Here is a 22,054-nt window from a genome sequence, read left to right as displayed (position 1 = left end):
GTCTCCAAAAAAAATTAAAAAAAAAAAAAAAAAATCCTCAACAAAATACCTCCAAACCAAATCAATCAGCACATCAAAAAGCTAATTAACCATGATCAAGTAAGCATCATCCCCAGGATGCAACGTTTGTTCAACATTTGCAAATCAATAAATGTGATTCATCACATAAACAGAACTAAAAACAAAAATTACATAATTAGTAGAGCAGAAAAGGCTTTCAACAAAATTCAACAATCCTTCATGTTAAAAACAGTCAGTAAACTAGGTATTGAAGGAACATGCATCAAAATAATACAAGTCATCTATGACAAACCCACAGCCAACATTATACTGAATGGGCAAAAGCTCGAAGCATTTCCCTTGAAAACCAGCACAAGACAAGGATGCATTCTCTGACCACTTCTATTCAACATAGTATTAGAAGTCCCAGCCACAGCAATCAGGCAAGAGGAAGATATAAAGGGCATCCAAATAGGACGAGAGAAAGTCAAACTATCTCTGTTTGCAGACAACATAATTCTGTATACAGAAAAACCCATAGTCTCAGCCCAAAACCTCTTCCAGCTGATAACTTCGGCAAAGGATACAAATTTTGCAGGATACAACAATCAATGTACAAAAATCACTAGCATTGCTATACACCAACAACAGCCAAGCAAAGAGCCAAATCAGAAAGGCAATCCCATTCAAAACTGCCACAAAAATAATAAAATACCTAGGAATATAGCTAACCAGGGAGGTGAAAGATCTCTACAATGAGAATTACAAAACACTGCTCAAAGAAATCAGAGAAGACAACACAAACAAATGGAGAAACATCCCATGCTCATGAATAGAAAGAATCAATATTATTTAAATAACTATACTGTCTAAGGCAATTTAGAGATTCAATGCGATTCTTATCCAAGTACCAAGGGCATTCTTCACGGAACTAGAAAAAACTATTTTAAAAGTCATATGGAACCAAAAAAGAGCCTGAATAGCCAATGCAATCCTAAGCAAAAAGAACAAAGCAGGCAGCATCAAATTACCCAACTTCAAAGTGTACTACAAGGCTAGAGTAAACAAAATAGCATGATAGTGGTACAAAAACAGGAACATAGACCCATGGAACAAAATAGCCCAGAAATAAGGTGGCACATCGACCACCATCTGATCTTTGACAAAGCTGACAAAAACAAACAATGGGGAAAAGACTCCCAATTCAATAATTGGTGCTAGGAAAACCAGCTAGTCATATGCAGAAGCTCAGCCCCTTCTTTATACTGTACACAAAAATCAACTCAAGATGGACTAAAGACTTAAATGTAAAACTCAAAACTATAAAAACCTTGGAAGACAACCTAGGCAATACCATCCTGGACATAGAAATGGACAAAGATTTCAGGACAAAGAAACCGAAAGCAATCACAACAAAAGCAAAAATTGACAAAAGAGATCTAACTAAAAGAGCTTCTGCACAGCAAAAGAAACTATCAACAGAGTAAAGGGCCGACAGAATAGGAGAAAATATTTGCAAACTATGCATCTGACAAATGTCTAATATACAGCACCTATAAGGAACTTCAACAAATTTACAAGTTCTTTGCCCATTAAAAAGTGGGCAAAGAACATGAACAGACATTTCTCAAAAGAAGACATACATGTGGCCAACAAGCATATGAATAAAGCTCAGTATCACTGATCATTAGAGAAATGCAAATCAAAACCACAATGAGATGCTGTCTCATACCAGTCAGAATGGCTATTACTAAAAAGTCAAAAAATACCAGATGCTGGTAAGGTTGCGGAGAAAAGGAAACACTCATACCCTGTAGGTGAGAAGTATATTAGTTCAACCATTGTGGAAAACAGTATGGAGATTCATCAAACAGTTAAAAGCAGAACTCCCATTTGACCCAGCAATCCCATTACTGGGTATATACCCAGAGGAATATAAATCTTCCTACCATAAAGACATGCATGCAAATGTTCATTGCAGCATTATTCACAATAGCAAAGAGACGAAATCAACCTAAATGCCTGTCAATGACAGACTGGATCAAGAAAATGTAATATATATACACACCATGGAATACTATATAGCCATAAAAAAGAATGAGAACATTTCTTTTGCAGGAACATGGATGGAACTGGAGGCCATTATCCTTAGCAAACTAATGCAGAAACAGAAAACCAAATACTGCATGTTCTCATTTATAAGTGGGAGCTAAATGTTAAGAACTTATGAACACAAAGAAGAAAACGACACTGGGGTCTACCTGAGGGAGGAGGATGGGAGAAGGGAGAGAAACAGAAAAGATAACTATTGGGTACTGGGCTTAATACCTGGGTAGTACAATAATATGTACAACAAACCCCTGTTGCACATGTTTACCTACGTAACAAATCTTCCATGAATCTCCAATGCTAAAACAAAAGTTAAAAAAAAGAAAATACTGATTTAGGCAAAGATTATTAATTTGTGGTCAATAAGTACATGGTTGATAGAAAACAGAATTTGTGTAATGTTAGGATAATAACACAATTGATTACTTCCTAGCAATCAAATAAAGAAATAGGCCATCACTGTCTTTAATCAAAGGACCAATCTCAGCCCTGTGGTGAGCCAACAGGTATTACAGCTTTGAATATAGTTTAATTCATGTTGCACTGTATCATTTAAGATGCATTCTAGTTCCAAATAATCAACTTGAATCATCAACCTTTTAGATAGAACTTCTGTTTATAGAAAAGATAACATCAACACCACAGTAAAGTAACTAAACAAATCCAGGGAGTGGAACATTCTGCAGGACAACAGCCTGGTCTTTTCAATAGGTCAATGTCAAAATCAATAGGAAAAGGGATGGTGCAACCAGCTGCCACACATGTATCTAGACTGGACACTCATATGTAAAACCAACTATAAATAATATTTTGGTATCAAATGGAGAAGTCTGAATATGGTATGTGTATTATATAAAATGGAAGTTCAGTGCAATAGAAAATTAGAAATCAATAACTAAAAAAAGGTTAAGTTAAACAGCTTGTGGAGAAAATGATCTCGCATTAGTAAAAAAATTATATATGTGCATTTGTGCACAGAAAAATATGGACGAATATGCACTAAGACCGTAGAGTAGTAATCTGGGTAGAAGAAAGGCAATGTCTTAATTTTTGTATTTTTGTTTGCTGTATTTAAAATTTTTCACATGTTAAACTTCATATAGCATATATGCTTATATATTTATTAAATTATAAATATTAATACGTAGCATTCCTGAAAACTTAACTTAGATGCTTCCAACGTATCACAAACCCAAGATGGCCAGTTTCCTTAACATAAATATGTCCAAAACATTCTCTTCTAGAAACAGTGTTACTTATTTCAATTGTGTAAGTCATAAATCGTGTTGTCAACTTCTCACATCTCTCTTTCACCAACTGTCATATGCAACCAATCACTAAGTCCTGTTGATTTTACTAATTAAAACTAGAAAGTCTTTAAGTTTCTTTTATTATCTATATGTACTGCCATCATAATTTCTTGCCTTGGAACTTATCCTGTGAACTGTTCCACAAACCTGACTTTTCCCTGGTTAATACCCAACCCATCCTCCTTTCCTATTCATTTCCCTCTCCATACCTAAAGCTTCCCATTGCCCTCATGATAAAGTCCAAATAACTTTGTATGCCTTTATAAGAACTCAATCCACTGGGACCTACAAGAGATGTCTCTGACATGTGTTCGTATTTCTTTTGTACCTAAGATACTAATTTATATAGGAACCATCTCACTATAAACCTTCATATGGAGGACGGATCCAAGACGGCCAGTTAGGAGCAGCTCAGAATTGCAGCTCCCAGCAAAAGCGCAGATGGTAAGTGGACACTGCATTTCCAGGCGGATTTTTATTGCCCACAGACCAGGAGATTCCCAAGCAGAGAAGCCCCACGGCCTGCCAGCGCCGCTGTTTGGCCGGGCAGCTGTTTTGGCCCGCGCCCCGGTGCAGCGGTTCTCCGTACAAAATACACGGGTCTGGGCGCTGTTTTAGCTGGCGATTGGAGCTCCTGAGAGTCAGAGTTGCCCATTCAACTGATAAAAAAGGGGACTGAAACAGGGAGCCAGGTCAGCAGATTTCCGGGCAAAAAAGCCCACAAATCTCAGCGTGGCTGTTTCAGCCGGTACAGTGGGTTGCCGCATGGGAAATCACACAGATCCTGGTGCCTTTTCAACAGGCAACTGGAACATCTGGGAGACAGAGTTGACCGTTCAACTTAAAAAAAAAAAAAGTCTGAGGCAGGGAGGCAGGTGATCAAGCTTGGCTGGTCCCACCCTCACAAGAAAACAGAATCTGAAGCCCTCTGGATTGAGAGTTTCACAGCAAGCACAGCTGAACCCGGGACAATCCGGCTCTGTGGGGCAGGGGTGTCTGCCATTACCAAGGCAGTTCTAACTATACCCATAGAAACAGGACTGCAGGGAAATTCACACAGCAGCTAGGCGGAGCCCACAGCAGTTCAGCAAAGCCTCTGTGGGCAGGCAGTCATTAGGCTGCCTCATTGCTGGGCAGGGCAGCCCTGAAAAAAGGCAGCAGAGCAATAGAAATTCATAAGTAAAGCCCTAACTCTCCAGGACAGAGCATCTGGGAAAAAAAAAATGCGGGTTTATGAGTTCTGCTGCAGCAGACTTAAACGTACCTGCCCAGCAGCTCTGAATGAACAACGGAGCTCACAGCTCAGCACTTGAGTTCCTATAAAGGACAGACTGTCTCCTCAAGCAGCTCCCTGACCCTCGTACATCCAAAGAGTCACCTCATAAAGGAGAGCTCAGACTGACATCTGGCGGGTATCCTTCTGGGACAAAGATAGCAGAAGAAGAAACTGACTGCAACCCTTACTGTTCTGCAGCCACTGCAGGTGATCCCCAGGCAAGCAGGGCCTGGAGTGGACCTCCAGCAGTCCTATAAGAGGGTCCTGAAAGTTAGAAGGAAAACTAAGAAACAGAAAGAAATAACTTCATCATCAACAAACTGGACGTTCACTCAGAGACTCAATCTGAAAGTCAACAACTGCAAAGACGACAGTTAGATAAATCCACAAAGGTGGGAAGAAATCAGCGCAAAAAGGATGAAAACACCTGAAACCAGAATGCCTCTCCACCTACAAGGGATCACAACTCCTCACCAGCAAGGGAACAAGGCTGGATGGGAATGACTGTAATGAATTGACAGAATCACGCTTCAGAAGGTGGGTAATAAGAAAATTTTCTGACCTAAAAGAACATGTTCTAACCCAATGCAAAGAAACTAAGAACCTTGAAAAAAGATTTGATGAAATGCTAACAAGAATAAACAACTTAGGTATTTAAGTGAATTGATGGAGCTGAAAAACACAACACGAGAACTTCGCGAAGCATACACAAGTTTCAACAGCTGAACTGACCAAGCAGAAGAAAGGATATCAGAGGTCGAAGATCAACTCAATGAAATAAAACGGGAAGGCAAGATTAGAGAAAAAAGGGTAAAAAGGAATGAACAAAGTCTCCAAGAAATGTGGGACTATGTGAAAAGACCTAATTTACGTTTGATAGGTGTACCTGAATGTGATGGAGAGAATGAATCCAAGCTGGAAAATACTCTTCAGGATATTATCCAGGAAAACGTCCCCAACCTAGCAAGGCAGGCAAACATTCAAGTCCAGGAAATACAGAGAACACCACAAAGATATTCCTCAAGAAGACCAACCCCAGGGCACATAATCGTCAGATTCACCAGGGTCGAAATGAAGGAGAAAATGCTAAAGGGAGCCAGAGAGAAAGGTCGGGTTACCCACAAAGGGGAGCCCATCAGACTCAAAGCAGATTGCTCAGCAGAAACCCTACAAGCCAGAAGAGAGTGGGACCCAATATTCAACATCCTTAAAGAAAAGAACTTTCAAGCCAGAATTTCATATCCAGCCACACTAATCTTCATAAGTAAAGGAAAAATAAAATCCTTTACGAACAAGCAAGTACTCAGAGATTTCATCACCACCAGGCCTGCTTTACAAGAGCTCCTGAAAGAGGCACTAAACATAGAAAGGAACAACCAGTACCAGCCACTCCAAAAACATACCAAATGCTAAAGAGCATCAACACAATGAAGAAACTGCATAAACTAACAGGCAAAACAGCCAGCTAGCATCAAAATGGCAGGATCAAATTCACACATGACAACATTAACCCTAAATGTAAATGGACTAAATGCCCCAATCAAAAGACACAGACTGGCAAATTGGATAAAATGCCAAAACCCATTGGTGTGCTGTATCCAGGAAACCTATCTCACATGCAAGGATACACAAAGGCTCAAAATAAAGGGATGGAGGAAGATTTACCAAGCAAATGGAGAGCAAAAAAAACCCCAGCAGTTGCAATTCTTGTCTCTGATAAAATAGACTTTAAAGCAACAAAGATCAAAAGAGACAAAGAAGGACATTACATAATGGTAAAAGGATCAATGCAACAAGAAGAGCTAACGATCCTAAATATATACGCACCCAATACAGGAACACCCAGATACATGAAGCAATTTCTTAATGACTTACAAAGAGACTTAGACTCCCACACAATAATAGTGGGAGACTTTAACACCCCATTGTCAATATTAGACAGATCAACCAGACAGAAAATTAACAAGGATATCCAGGACTTGAACTCAGACCTGGACCAAGCAAACCTAATAGACATTTACAGAACTCTCTACCCCAAATCCTCAGAATATACATTCTTCTCAGCACCACATCACACCTACTCTAATATTGACCACATAATTGGAAGTAAATCACTCCTCAGCAAATGCAAAAGAATGGAAATCATAACAGTCTCTCAGACCACAGTGCAATCAAGTTAGAACTTAGAATTCAGAAACTAACTCAGAACCGCACAGCTTCATTGAAACTGAACAACTGGCTCTTGAATGTTGACTGGATAAACAATCAAATGAAGGTAGAAAGAAAGATGTTCTTCGAAACCAACAAGAACCAACACACAACATACCAGAATCTCTGGGACACATTTAAAGCAGTGTCTAAAGGAAAATATATAGCAATAAATGCCCATATGAGAAGCAAGGAAAGATCTAAAATCAACACCCTATCTTCAAAATTGAAAGAGCTAGAGGAGCAAGATCAAAAAATCTCAAAACCTAGCAGAAGGTAAGAAATAACTAAGATCAGAGCAGAACTGAGGGAGACAGAGACACAAAAAACCCTTCAAAATATCAAGAAATCCAGGAGCTGGTTTTTTGAAAAGATCAACAAAATAGACCACTAGACAGATTAATAAAAAAGAAAAGAGAGAAGAATCAAATAGATGCAATAAAAAAAGATAAAGGGGGTATCACCACAGGTTCCACAGAAATACAAAGCATCATCAGAGATTATTACAAACAACTCTTTGCACATAAACTAGTAAACCTGGAAGAAATGGATAAATTCCTGGACATTTGCATCCTCCCAAGCCTAAACCAAGAAGTCGAAACCCTGAATAGGCCAATAAGAAGGTCTGAAGTTGAGGCAGCAATTAAGAGTTTGCCACCCAAAAAAAGCCCAGGTCCAGATGGGTTCACAGCTGAATTCTACCAAACATACAAAGAGGAGCTTGTACCATTCCTTCTGAAACGATTCCAAACAATCCAAAAAGACGGAATCCTTCCCAAATCATTTTATGAGACCAACACCATCCTGATACTAAAACCTGCAGAGACTCACCACGAAAAGAAAACTTCAGGCCAATAACCATGATGAGCATTGATGCAAAAATCTTTAATAAAATACTGGCAAACTGATTGCAACTGCACATCAAAAAGCTTATCCACCATGATCAAGTAGGCTTCATCCCGGGGATACAAGGCTGGTTCAACATACGCAAGTCTATAAATGTAATTCACCACATAAACAGAACCAAAGACAAAAACCACATGATTATCTCAATTGATGCAGAGAAGGCCTTTGACAAAATTCAACAGCCCTTTATGCTAAAAACCCTCAATAGGTATTGATGGAACGTATCTCGAAATAATAAAAGCCATTTACGACAAACCAACAGCCAATATCATACTGAATGGGCAAAAACTGGAAGCATTCCCTTTGAAATCTGGCACTAGACAAGGATGCCCTCTCTCACCACTCCTATTCAATATAGTACTGGAAGTTCTAGCCAGAGCAATCAGGCAAGAAAAAGAAATAAAGGGCATTCAAATAGGAAAGGAGGAAGTCAAATTGTCTCTATTTGCAGACTACATGATTGTATATCTAGAAGACCCCATTGTCTCGGCCCCAAATCTCCTGAAACTGATAAGCAACTTCAGCAAAGTCTCAGGATACAAAATCAATGTGCAAAAATCACATGCATTCCTATACACCAATAACAGACTTAAAGAGTCCCAAATCAAGAACGAACTGCCATTCACAATTGCTATAAGGAGAATAAAATACCTAGGAAAACAACAAAGGATGTAAAGGACCTCTTCAAGGAGAACTACAAACCACTGCTCAATGAAATAAGAGAGGACACAAACAGATGGAGAAACATTCCATGCTCATGGTTAGGAAGAATCAATATTGTGAAAATGGCCTTACTGCCCAAAGTAATTTACAGATTCAACGCTATCCCCATCATGCTACCAATGACCTTCTTCACAGAACTGAAAAAAAAATCTTAAATTTCATATGGAACCAAAAGAGAGCCCGCATAGCCAAGGCAATCCTAAGCAAAAAGAACAAAGCGGGAGGCATCACACTACCGGACTTCAAACTATATTACCAGGCTACAGTAATCAAAACAGCATGGTACTGGTATCAAAACAGAGATATAGACCAAAGGAACAGAACAGAGGCCTTGGAGGCAATGCGACACATCTACAATCATCTGATCTTTGACAAACCTGACAAAAACAAGCAATGGGGAAAGGATTTCCTGTTCAATAAATGGTGTTGGGAAAACTGGCTAGCCATGTGCAGAAAGCAGCAAATGTACCCCTTCCTGACACCTTACACTAAAATTAACTCCAGATGGGTTAAAGACTTAAATATAAGACCTAACACCATAAAAACCCTAGAAGAAAATCTAGGCAAAGCCATTCAGGACATAGGCGTAGGCAAGGACTTCATGACCAAAACACCAAAAGCACTGGTAACAAAAGCCAAAATAGACAAATGGGGAGAAATGCCAGATATAGGTGATGGGGACGAAGGCAGCAAATCACACTGCCATGTGCATAACTATGCAACAATCTTGCATGTACTTCACATGTACCCCAAAACCTAAACTGCAATAAAAAAAAAGCAATAAAGGTTTATTTCTTGCTTAAAAAAAAAAAAAACCTTCATATTTTGCAGTGACATTGTTGAAGGGTCACATAAAGTCTTTCGCTGAGAAAGAGCAAAAGGCTGTTACCATTTGATTTTCAGTGCTAAGATTTACAAGGGAAAGCAGGTGACACTTACTTTATTCTATTCCAGCACCATTCTTTTTCCACTAAAATGCAGTGTCCCAGTCATAAATCAAGTTGCCGTATCTGGCTGAATGTACTTATGGGTGGTTTCTATTCTTTTAAATGAGTTAATTTTTCTAACACCTTCCCCAATATCACATTGTCTTAATTATAATAAGTTTACAAGAAATCTTTCCTGCCTTTTCTCTTCTGAAATGCATTCTTCTTCCTAAAACAGATGAACTCTTCACTGGTACATACCATTGCTAAAATGATACTTAGTACCTATGGAGATTATATTATATAACAGTTTCTGTACATTCACAGCTCTCTTACATTCCGTGGTCACTGACTGCATAACAATCTTGAGAAGTAATAGTAAAAAGTATTGACTAAGAAACAGAATCATAGTGAGGAAGAAAAAAATCCATTATCGTAGTTAGGAAAATGGCTGCGGCAAGTGATCTGATGATGAATTAAGGTTGTTTTCTTTAATGGCACAAAGGAAAATTACACTGTGATGTATTTCTGTGACAGTGTACATTTTTGTAGTATTATAGTTACATATATCTGTTGTCGTATTCTCAGCATATCAGCACATTAAGATACCAAGGTTGGAACTTACATACTTACCAATTATGGCCCTAAATGATACTTGAAGAAAACATCACCTTAAACTGGAACTTAAATGTTAAAGGGAAATACTTTGGGCATACAGGGAGCTTGGGAGTGGAGTGATAGGGAAAGTTACCTGGAAGTGTGGCTCTTTGAGTATACCAACCAGTTCTGCCACATTTTCATCCACATTTATTAGAGGAGTGATGTCTTCAAGAATTTCATTGACTAATTCCAAATTATTGTCACTGACAGCTTCTAGTTTGTAATCTTCTAGCCTCTCATGAGCCTGAAAAGATAACAGTGTATAAAGTAATAATACTTACTTGTTTTGCACCAGACAATGGTTTATTTCTTGATTTCTTTTTCATAAAGTTTTAAAATATATTACTTGGAGGTTTAATTCATGTGAACCAAATTTAGTATTTCAATCAGAAGCGATATAGAGATTTACCGGTAAGTATATAATGCAATATAATAAATCTGGGCCTCTAGTTCTATCTTGAAAGTCATGAAAAACTCACTTTTATAGCTAAACCATAAAAAAACTGCACAGGCCAGCTGACTATTTACAAAACCTATTATGTCCCTTACCACCAAGAGAATTTCCTAATGACTTCCTAGAGTCAAGGCTCAAACTCTAGATGCTATTGTTACATTACATTAAAATAAATTATTAAGCAAAATAAAAACAAGAAATAGGAATGTAATCATTATATATGTTAATATTTTTTAAATGATAAAAATAATTTTGGAAACACCAGAATCCTGAAGCTCCTATCCTCCAATTTTGAAAATCAGCAGAAAAGAAATGTCACCTTAGAGCAGGTGGTCCTTAAACTGGATTTTTGAAATACAATATAATTTAATTACAGAAATGATCCTCTCCTGTCATTTATAACTAAAGTTGTTTGCTTCTTAATCTCACAATCTTTTCCACAGAAAATGGACCATGAAACACACTGTCACAGCAAGCAGGTAATTCTAATCATCCTTTCATGTTAGGAGTAAAGCAGAGTTTTAAGTTTAAACTGAGAATGGACACTAAGCAGGATCCATCTTTTAACCATTCCTTGCTTTTGCGATAAATGATTGCTACATAATTTTGAAGACAGGAAAAGTATAATTATTAAGATTTAATTCATAAATAACACCATGTAAGATGGCAAATCTTATATTTCACTATTCATTTCAAGAAATGCTAAAGAAAAACCCACATTTCAAGTGGTAACCGTATCAACTAAACCTTTTCAGATACCTAAACTATAATACTTTAGATGTTATTTCTACCATTTGGAGTGGACCCTTCAGAGTCCAAATAAAACATTCTAATTTTTAAAAGACAATTTTTCTTGTTTAAATCTATTTTTCTAGGTAATTTGTAAGAGAAAAATAAGTTCTTAAGTGGAAAGTAGCGCTATATATTAAGCAAGATTTTAAAGAAAGACCTTAAAAGAAGAAATTCTAAAAGTCATATGAAATACTGAGAAAGAAGAAAAAACTCTTACTAAACAAAAAGAAAAATATCAAAAGGCCAAATGTAATTTAAATAGAGGAAAAAGTTTTATGAGATTTAGATTTAAAAAAATAGGCTAGAAAATGCCACAAGAAATGAAAATGGGTAAATCTGTAATTTTCTGAACATATAAGCCAGCTAAGGATGGGAAGACAAAGATACTCAATATTTATCATAAAAAGATTATCACAACTAGGAAAAAACAACAGAAAATAATCTACAAAATTAGTTAACTCTTATGAAATAAGCTATTATTGCCAATTGTTCCAACAGAAATATTTGCTGGCATAAACAACCACTACCTGATTTAGCACCTTTAACCTTGTCATACTCCAATACTCTTATGTTAGTAAAAAAAAAAAAAAAAAAAAGAAAAAGAAAAAAAAAAAAAAAAAAGGAAGGAAAGAAGCTTAGCATCTATCGAACGGCTTTTTTTTGTGTTGGATACTATGTTCAAGTAGTGTGTGTGCATGTGTGTGTATCCAGGAAAGGTAAGTGTATTATACTCACGCTATAGATGGAGAAAGTGATGCAAAAAAAAAGGTTAAGTGATTTGCTTGAGTTCACATTACTGGTGAACGAACAGCAGAGTCAGTTACTAATACCAAGACTTGAACTCCTATGTACTAAAGCTTATTTTACTTCATCTTTATAGAGAGAGCCACTCTAACATTAACTTGCAGTTAATTATTCAATCCAATAAATGATGCATTAGTCTCATTCACTTAAATGTATGACATACATCTTAATTTAGTTGTTGCTTATTAGCATGTCTCTTCCAGTCTAGATGTGTTAATTCTGTTACACCATATCTATCCTCATAGTTATTTTATACTTCTGTGGTTCAGAATACCACCTTAAGACTTTCACTCCTTTGCTCCAAGAGGTAAGAAGACCATTTATTTCTTCAGGAAAATGTTATATGATCAGCATCAGTACTTTAGACATCGGCAGTCCTCGGTTTAATTCAGGACTTTGGGACAAGTAAAGGAACAGAAACGATCAACTTGAAAACTCTAATAATATCTCCATTCCTTAGTATGTGTATTAACCTAATGCTCCCAAATTGGGTGAGGGAAAAGTAGGAATGTGGAAAGACTAAGGGCAACAAAGAGAGAGGGAGTTGGGGGGAGTCATGTGAGAGGGCAGAATCATGTTAGAAAAAGAACCCCAAAATATCTGAAGATTTTGTCATATCAGCCTCACAGTCTGGTTCTATGGAAAAAAGAGAATCTCACTAAAAAACACAGAAATTGGAGGGAGGAAAAAAAGGTTTTATGGAAAAAAGAGAATCTCACTAAAAAACACAGAAATTGGAGGGAGGAAAAAAAGGTTTTTTTTTTTTACAAACTGCAGCTATAAATATATTAACATGGAAAGGCAACATACTTGGGTTCAACAAGAATCAATTTTACTTTTTCTAAGAAAGCAAATGCTGATCCACGTTTATTAATATACAGCTTTTTAAGCTATGAGATACTGTCAAAAACTTGAAACCTCTAATTCACTTTAAGGTCAGAATTTTTTTAATTAGCTTTCAAGAGCCAAGTACCAACTTGAATTTATCAAACTAAAAAAGACAAAGAAAACACACACACACACACACACACACACACACACACACACACACACACACACACAGAGAGAGAGAGAGAGAGAGAGAGAGAGAGAGAGAGAGAGAGAGAGAGAGAGAGAAACCAGAGGAGCAAGTGGGCCATAAGCTATTTAAATAAATCGTTTCCTTTTTTTTTTTTTTAAAGAGCATTACTGGAACACTAGCATAGCTCAGTAAAAATCTATTTTACTTGCCACAAGTGGCTGGAAGAACATTCTATGACTGGCATTGAATATTTGCAGCTGGTACAAATATGGCCTAGCCTTCTTATAGATCCAATTCTGAAAATTTTATTAACCACTACACCTTTGAAAAATGAACTTCAGAGAAGAAAATGTTCTTTCAGAACTTCTAGGTATTTCACTCAAACACAATCCAACCATGTTTGCAAAGAGAAGTTATGGGCTATATCTAAAGTGACAAATATTATTCTCTAATAATAATCATATTATGTGGAGAAACCTGGTCTTTCTAAAACATAAGGGCATTATCATAAATTTTGCTATTATCTTTTTAGAAAAGGGCTAAGTATGTAGTCATTACTTACTAAATATTTCTTGAAAAAGCTAAGTAAATTGGAAATAAGTCTGGCTGTGATCAAGAGTCACCCTCTTCTTTTAGAGAGCTAAAACATGGAAGATGAACACATGTTCTCAAATACTCAAAAATAAAAAAGAATTTTTGAAAAGAAAGTAGAAATGAGAGAATGGAGAACTTATTTTCTATTTTGCTTCTGCATACATTATATGAAAAAGAATAAGCTTTGCTCTGAAAAAAAAAAAAAGATGAGTAAATATAAGTAAATCAGAATGAAATTCTCTACTGAGTAAGGAATATATCAGAAATTTCCTAGTTAACCAAAATGTAAGTTCCAGGATTAGATGAGTTACATGTCAAGATAGTCAGGAAACTTGTAAATAACACTGCTGAGCTACTCTTGTATCCGTAGGGAGAGCCACACAGATGTCAAAAAACTAGAAAAGGGAATATGTTAAATTTTTAAAAGAAAAAAAATGCTTGGCTTTAATAGTATTCAGAGGAAATACCAAATAATCTTTTTATAACCTTTGAGAGGGAAAGATATTTCTAAGTATAATACAAAATCTGAAAGCTATACACATTATTTCAAAAAAGGCCCAATAAAATTAACTCCATGAACATTTTAAATTTTTCATCAAAAATCAACAAAGTCAAAATACAAATGAAAAACTAGGGTCAAAACACAATTCATGTTCAAGACAGAAACCTAATTTCCCTACTTATAAAGGACTTCTACAAATCAGTAAGAAAAAGATCGACAACTCAAGAGAACTGGGTGAAAAGTTTGAACACAAAATTGACAGAAAAATTCAAGAACCTGTCTTAAAAAATTTAATTTTATATTTCTAATTAACACATAGTATTGTACGTATTTATGGTGTACAATGTGATATTTCAATGCATGAATATACATAGTATAATAATCAAGTGGGGTAATTACCATATCCATTATTTGAAATATTTATTTCTTTGGAGTGACAACATTCAAAATCTTCTCTTCTAGCTATCTTGAAATATTTATTACATTGTTATTTGCAATAGTCACCCTACTGTGTAACAAGTATGTCTTAAACATGAAAAGCCACACAACTTCACTAATAAGAGAAGTGCAAACTAAAACTTTATGAAATACCTTTTCTCTTTATCAGATTGGCAAGGATAAAAATTCTGATAACACATCATGTTAGTGAGAATGTGGGAAAAGACAGGCACTCTGACATATTTTTTCTAGTGGGAACATACACTGGCAAGCAAATTGATCATATCTACCAAAATTACAGTGATTCTTCTCAGATCTAACCTAAAGTGAGGGTGTGTGTGTGTGTGTGTGTGTGTGTGTGTGTGTGTATACAAAATAACATGTAGCAAGATTATACATTACAGCATAACTGGTAAGAGAAAGGCCATCTATATATCAGGAGGCTGACTCAAAAAACCTGACATATCCATACAATCAAATATTATGGAACATTTACAAAGAATGAAGTATGTTACATACAATCAAATATTATGGAACATTTACAAAGAATTAAGGATGTTACATAGGTACTGATATAAAATCTTATGCAAAAAAAGATCAGGGTTTAGGATAGCAGTATAAATCTACAACTTCCATTATATCTACTAGTGAAAGATTAGATACTTTCCCTTAAGATCAGAAACAAGACAAAGATGTCCACTCTCATCACTTCTATCTAACATTTGTACTGGCGGTTATAGCCAGGACAATTAGGCAAGAAAAAAAAAAGCCATTCAGGTTGAAAAGAAATAACTGTCTACATTCAGATGCCATGACCTTGTATTTAAAAAATCCTAAGGAGTCCACTAAAAGATTATTTGAATAAAAAAATAAGTTCAGCAATAAGATCGATGTACAAAAATCAATATTTCTATTCACTAGCAAATAGAAATATGAAAAACCTGAAAATGAAATTTAAAACCAAGTCCATTCATAACAGTATCAAAAAGAATAAAATACTCAGGCTTAACAAAATAAATGTAAAACTTATACTCTGAATATTACAAAACACTGTTGAAAGAAATTAAAGATTTAAATAAATGTTCATGGATTTGAAGACTTATCACTGTTAAAACGGCAATACTACCCAGAATGAACTATGGATTCAATGCAATGCCTACTGGAATCTCAGGTGACATGTTTATAGAAATGGACAAACTGAATTACCCAGTTATATACCCAGGAAAAATAAAAACTGTCTACATAAAAGTGTGTCCAAGAATGTTTATGGCAGCACTATTCATAATATAGGTTGAGTATCCCTAATCCAAAAATCTAAAATCCAAAATGCTATAAAATCTAAAACTGAGAATTTTCTTAAATTAATGATGGACACCAAACCACAGATCCAGGAGGCTCACAGAAGGAGCAGGATTAAAACCTGAAATTCTAACTCTAGGTATATAATATTCAAATTGCAGAAAATTTAAAACAAAATACTGAAAGAATGGGGTGTATGCGGGGGAAACCTTACCTATAGAGGAGCAAGCCCAAGAATTATATTTAACTTCTCCTCAGGAAACATGCAAGCAGCAAGCAGAGAATAGAGTGAAATATTAAAAATGTTGAAAGGAAAAAAAAAAAACAACAACTCCACCAACCTGGAATTATCTAACCAGTGAAGTTATCACTCAAAAGTTAGGGGGAAAAAAAAATGACTTTTTCAAACAAATAAAAATTGAGCAAATTTGTTACTAGTACACCTGTCTTGCAAGAAACGTTAAAAGACATTCATCAGAAAGAAGGAAATGATGTTAAGTCCAAAACTCAGGTCTACATAAAGAGTGCTAGAGAAAAATATAAAGGTAAAACAAAATCTTTTTTCTTCTTCTTAATTGATTTAATGGATACATTATTCACAGTAATAATGTACTTAATTATTACAGCTTATGGATAAATGAAATGAATGACAGCAATATTATAAGGGACAGGAAGGAGAAACTGGAAACAGTGTTATTTATAAGGTGGTTGCACTATCCATGAAGTGGTACAGTGTTATTCAAAAGTAGATTAGATTGCAAACGTATGCTGCAAAATCAAGGAGGAATGCTAAACAGTTTTTTTTTAAAGTCTAATTAATATGCTGAGAGGAGAAAAAGACGAAATCATATAAAATGTTTAGTTAAAGCAAGAAAACAGAAAATGAGATACACAAGGAAAAAAAGGAAGGCAAGCAGGCAATAAATAGAAAACAGTAACAGTACAAAAGATATTAATCAAATTACATCAATAATCATGTTAAATATTAATGATCTAAAGCACTTAAAAGAGACTATCAGAGTGAATAAAAGAAGATCACATTATAAGTTGTCTACAAGAAACTTTAAATACAAAGATACAGATAGATTAAAACTAAAGGTATGGAGAAAGATGTATATACATGCTAACACTAACTAAAAGAAAACTGCAGTAGCTATATTAATTTCAGGCAGGGCAGACTTCAAATCAAGAAAAATTATTGAGAACAAAGAGAGGTATTACATAATGATAAGAGTTAATTCTCTGAGAAGATATAACTATCTTAATGAATGTGTGTTTAACAAAAGAGCATTAAAATACGGGAGGTAAAGTCTGACAGAACTGCAAGAAGAGATAGGTTAATCTACTATTACAGTTGGAAGGCTTCAACATCCTACTAGCAGTATAAGCACAGCTTAGATACTGCAGTTTCTGTTCCAGATAACCACAATAAAGCAAAAACCACAACAAAGTAAGTCACACAAATTTTTTTGTTTCCCTGAGCATATAAAAGTTATGTTTACATGATAAGGTGGTCTATTAAGTGTGCAACTGCAATATGTCTAAAAGACAATGTGCATACCTTAATTTAAAAATACTTTAAAGGTTAAAATACTAATGATCAGAGCCTTCGGAGAGTTGAAATCTTTTTGCTAGTGGAAGGTCTTGCCTTGATGCTGATAGCTGCTGACTGATCAAGGTGGTGGTTGCTGAGGGCTTGGGTGGCTGTTGCGATTTCTTAAAATAAGTCAACAATAAGGTTTGCCACATCGATGGACTCTCTTTTCATGAAAGATTTCTCCACAACATGCAATGCTGTTTGAGAGCATTTTATCCAAGCAAAACTTCTTTCAAAATTGGAGTCAATTCTTTCAAGTCTTGCTGTTGCTTTATCAACTAAACTTCATGTAATATTCATAATCCTTTGTCATTTCAACAATTTTCACAGCATCGAGTATACTCCATTTCTAGAAACCATTTTCATTGCTCATTCATAAGAAGCAACTCCTCATCTGTTCAAGTTTTATCATGACATTGCAGCAATGTAATCACATCTTCACGTTCCACTTCTATTTCTTGTTCTCTTGTTTCCAACACATCGAAAAGTGACTGAACCCCTCAAAGACATCCATGAGAACTGGACTCAACTTCTCCTAAACTCACATAAATGTCGATATTCTGACCTTCTCCCATGCATCATAAATGTTCTTAAAGGCATCTAGAATAGTAAACACTTTCTGGAAGGTTTTCAATTTACTTTATCCAGATCTATTAGAGGAAATCGAAATCTATGGCAGCTGTAGCTCTATGAAATGTATTTAAGTACGACTCAAAAGTCAAAACTACCCCTTAATCCATGAGCTGCAGAACAGATGTTGTGTTTGCAGGAATGAGAACATTCCTCTCCTTGTCAATTTCCATCAGAGCTCTTGGGTGACCAGGTGTGTTGTCAATAAACAGTAGTATTTTGAAAGAAATTTTTCCTGAGCAGTAATTCCCAACAGTGGGGTTAAAATATGCAGCATACCATGCTGTAAACAGATGTACTGTCATCTAGGCTTTGTTATTCCAGTTAGAGGGCGCAGGCAGAGTAGACTTAGCATAATTCTTAAGAGCTCTAGGATCTTCAGAATGGTAAACGAGCACTGGCTTCCACTTAAAGTCATCAGCTACATAAGCCCCTAACCAAAGAGTCAGCCTGTCCCTTTGAAGGCAGGTATTGACTTCTCTCTAGCTGTGAAAGCCCTAGATGTATCTTCTTCCAATGCAAGGCTGTTTTGTCTGCATTGAAAATCTGTTCTTTAGCATAGCCACCTGCATCAAGATGATCTTAGCTAGATCTTCTAGATAACTTGTTGCAGCTTTAAAAAAAAAAAAAAATCATCATACTTTAAGTTCTGGAATATATGTGCAAAACATGCAGGTTTGTTACATAGGTATATATGTGCCATGGTGGTTTGCTGTACCCATCAACCTGTCACCTACATTAGGTATTTCTCCTAATGCTATCCTTCCCCCTTGCCCCCCACCCCTCAACAGGCCCCCGTGTGTGATGTTCCCCTCCCTGTGCCCACGTTTTCACTGTTCAACTTCTCACTTATGAGTGAGAACATGCAGTGTTTGGTTTTCTGTTCCTGTATTAGTTTGCTGAGAATGATGGTTTCCAGTTTCATCCACGTCCCTGCAAAGGGCATAAACTCATTCTTTTTTATAGCTGCATAGTATTCAATGGTGTATATGTGCCACATTTTCTTTATCCAGTCTATCATTAATGGGCATTTGGGTTGGTTCCAAGTCTTTGCTATTGTGAACAGTGCTGCCATAAACATACATGTACATATGTCTTTATAGTAGAATCATTTACAATCCTTTTGGGTACATATCCAGTAATGGGACTGCTGGGTCAAATGGTTTCTAATTCTACATCCTTGACGAATCGCCACACTGTCTTCTACAGTGGTTGAACTAATTTACACTTCCACCAACAATGTAAAAGTATTCCCATTTCTCCACATACTCTCCAGCATCTGTTTCCTGACTTTTTAATGATCACCATTCTAACTAGCGTGAAAAGGTATCTCATTACGGTTTTGATTTGCATTTTTCTAATGACCAGTGATGATGTGCTTTTTTTCATATGTTGGCTGCATAAATATCTTTTTTTGAGAAGTGTCTGTTCATATCCTTTGCCCACTTTTTGGTGGGGTTGTTTTATTCTTGTAAATTTGTTTAAGTTACTTTCTGGATATTAGCCCTTTGTCATATGGATGGATTGCAAAAATTTTCTCCCACTGTGTTGGTTGCCTGTTCACTCTGATGTTAGTTTCTTTTGCTGTGTAGAAGCTCTTTAGTTTAATTATATCCGATTTGTCAATTTTTGCTTTTGTTGCAATTGCTTCTGGTGATCTAATCATGAAGTCTGCCCATGCCTATGTCCCAAATGGTCCTGCCTAGGTTTTCTTCTAGGGTTTTTATGGTTTTTGGCCTTACATTGAAATCTTTAATCCATCTTGAGTTAATTTTTGTATGAGGTGTAAGGAAGGGGTTTAGTTTCAGTTTTCTGCATATGGCTAGCCAGTTTTCCCAACATCATTTATTAAATAGGGAATTCTTTCCTCATTGCTTATTTTTGCCAGATTTGTCAAAGATGGTTGCAGATGTGTGGCATTATTTCTGAGGTCTCTGTTCTGTTCCATTGGTGTATGTATCTGTTTTGGTACCAGTACCATGCCATTTTGGTTACTGTAGCCTTGAGTATAGTTTGAAGTCAGGTAGCATGATGCCTCCAGCTTTCTTCTTTTTGCTTAGGATTATCTTGGCTATATAGGCTCTTTTTTGGTTCCATATGAAATTTAAAGTGTTTTTTTCTAATTCTGTGAAGAAAGTCCATGGTAGCTTAATGGGAACAGCACTGAATCTATAAATTACTTTGGGCAGTATGGCCATTTTCATGATATCGATTCTTCCTATCGATGAGCATGGAATGGTTTTCCACCATTTGTTTATGTCCTATCTTATTTCCTTAAGGAGTTGTTTTGTAGTTCTTCTTGAAGAGGTCCTTCACATCCCTTGTAAGTTGTATTCCTAGGTATTTTATTCTCTTTGTATCAATTGTGAATGTGAGTTTACTCATGCTTTTGCTTTCTATTATTGGTGTATAGGAATGCTGGTGATTTTTGTACATGGATTTTGTATCCTGAGACTTTGCTGAAGTTGCTTACCAGCTTAAGGAGATTTTGGGCTGAGACGATGGGGTTTTACCAGAAACTAGGATTGACCCCCGCTTTTTTTGGTTTGTTTTTCATTTGTTTGGTAAATATTTCTCCATCCCTTTATTTTGAGCCTATGTGTGTCACTGCACATGAGATGGGTCTCCTGAATACAGCAGACTGATGGGTCTTGACTCTATCCAATTTGCCAGTCTTGGTTTTTTTTTTTTTTTTTTTTTTTTGAGATGGAGACTTGCTCTGTCAACCCAGCTAGTGTGCAGTAGCACAATTCCAGCCCATTGCAACCTCCACCTGCCACGATCAAGTAATTCTCCTGCCTCAGCATCCTGAGTAGCTGGGATTACATGCACCTGCCACTGTGCCCAGCTAATTTTTGTATTTTTAGTAGACATGGGGTTTCACCATCTTGGCCAGGCTGATCTCACATTCCTGACCTCGTAAACCACCTGCCTCAGCCCCCCAAAGTGCTGGAATTACAGGTGTAAGTCACCGCTCCTGGCCAGTCTTTGTTTTTGAGACAGAGTTTCACTCTGTCACTAGGCTGGAGTGCAGTGGTGCAATCTCAGCTCACAGCAACCTCCACATCCTGGGTTCAAGCGATTCTCCTGCCTCAGCCTCCCAAGTAGCTGGGACTACAGGTGTGTACTGCTATGCCCAGCTAACTTTTATATTTTTAGTAGAGATGGGGTTTCACCATGTTGGCCAGGATGGTCTCAATCTCTTGATCTCATGATCTGCCCACCTCAGCCTCCCAAAGTGCTGGGATTACAGACATGAGCCACCATGCCCAGCCCGGTCTGTGTCTTTTAACTGCGGCATTTAGTTCATTTACACTTAAGGTTAATATTGTTATGTGATCCTGTTATTATAATGCTAGCTGGTTATTTTGGCCATTAGTTGATGGCAGTTTCTTCATAGTGTCAATGGTCTTTACATTATGGTATGTTTGTGCAGTGACTGGGACCAGTTTTTCCTTTCCATATTTAGTGCTTCCTTCAGGAGCTCTTGTAAGGCAGGCCTGACGGTGACAAAATCCCTCAGTATTTGCTTGTCTGTAAAGGATTTTATTTCTCCTTCACTTATGAAGCTTAATTTGGCTGGATATGAAATTGAGTTGAAATTCTTTTCTTTAAGAATGTTGAGGGAGGATCCAAGATGGCCGTTTAGGAACAGCTCAGGATTGCAGCTCCCAGTGAAAGCGCAGAGGGTGAGTGGACGCCGCATTTTTATTGCCCACAGACTAGGAAATTCCCAGGCGGAGGAGCTCCACAGGTCACTAGCGCGGCTATGCCGGCCGGCACCGCTGCTTTGTCGGCGCCCCGG

General features: G+C 36.6%; 1 protein-coding gene across 3 annotated transcripts in view; it reads right to left on the bottom strand.

Annotated features, from left to right (window-relative positions):
- The window catches only part of MPP6 (membrane palmitoylated protein 6), a 126,863-nt gene that overhangs the window by 43,098 nt on the left and 61,711 nt on the right, over window positions 1–22,054 (bottom strand). For all 3 annotated transcript variants that reach the window (XM_017527001.2, XM_037737916.1, XM_017527000.2), the window contains exon 3: window positions 10,210–10,362. In XM_017527001.2, coding sequence (XP_017382490.1) covers window positions 10,210–10,362 — 153 coding nt within the window. The remainder of the gene's footprint in view (window positions 1–10,209; window positions 10,363–22,054) is intronic.

Source organism: Cebus imitator, unplaced genomic scaffold (genome assembly GCF_001604975.1).
Source record: "Cebus imitator isolate Cc_AM_T3 unplaced genomic scaffold, Cebus_imitator-1.0 Scaffold45, whole genome shotgun sequence".
NCBI lineage: Eukaryota > Metazoa > Chordata > Mammalia > Primates > Cebidae > Cebus > Cebus imitator.
The sequence above is the reverse complement of the archived record's forward strand: the minus strand, read 5'-3'. Positions and strand labels throughout refer to the sequence as shown.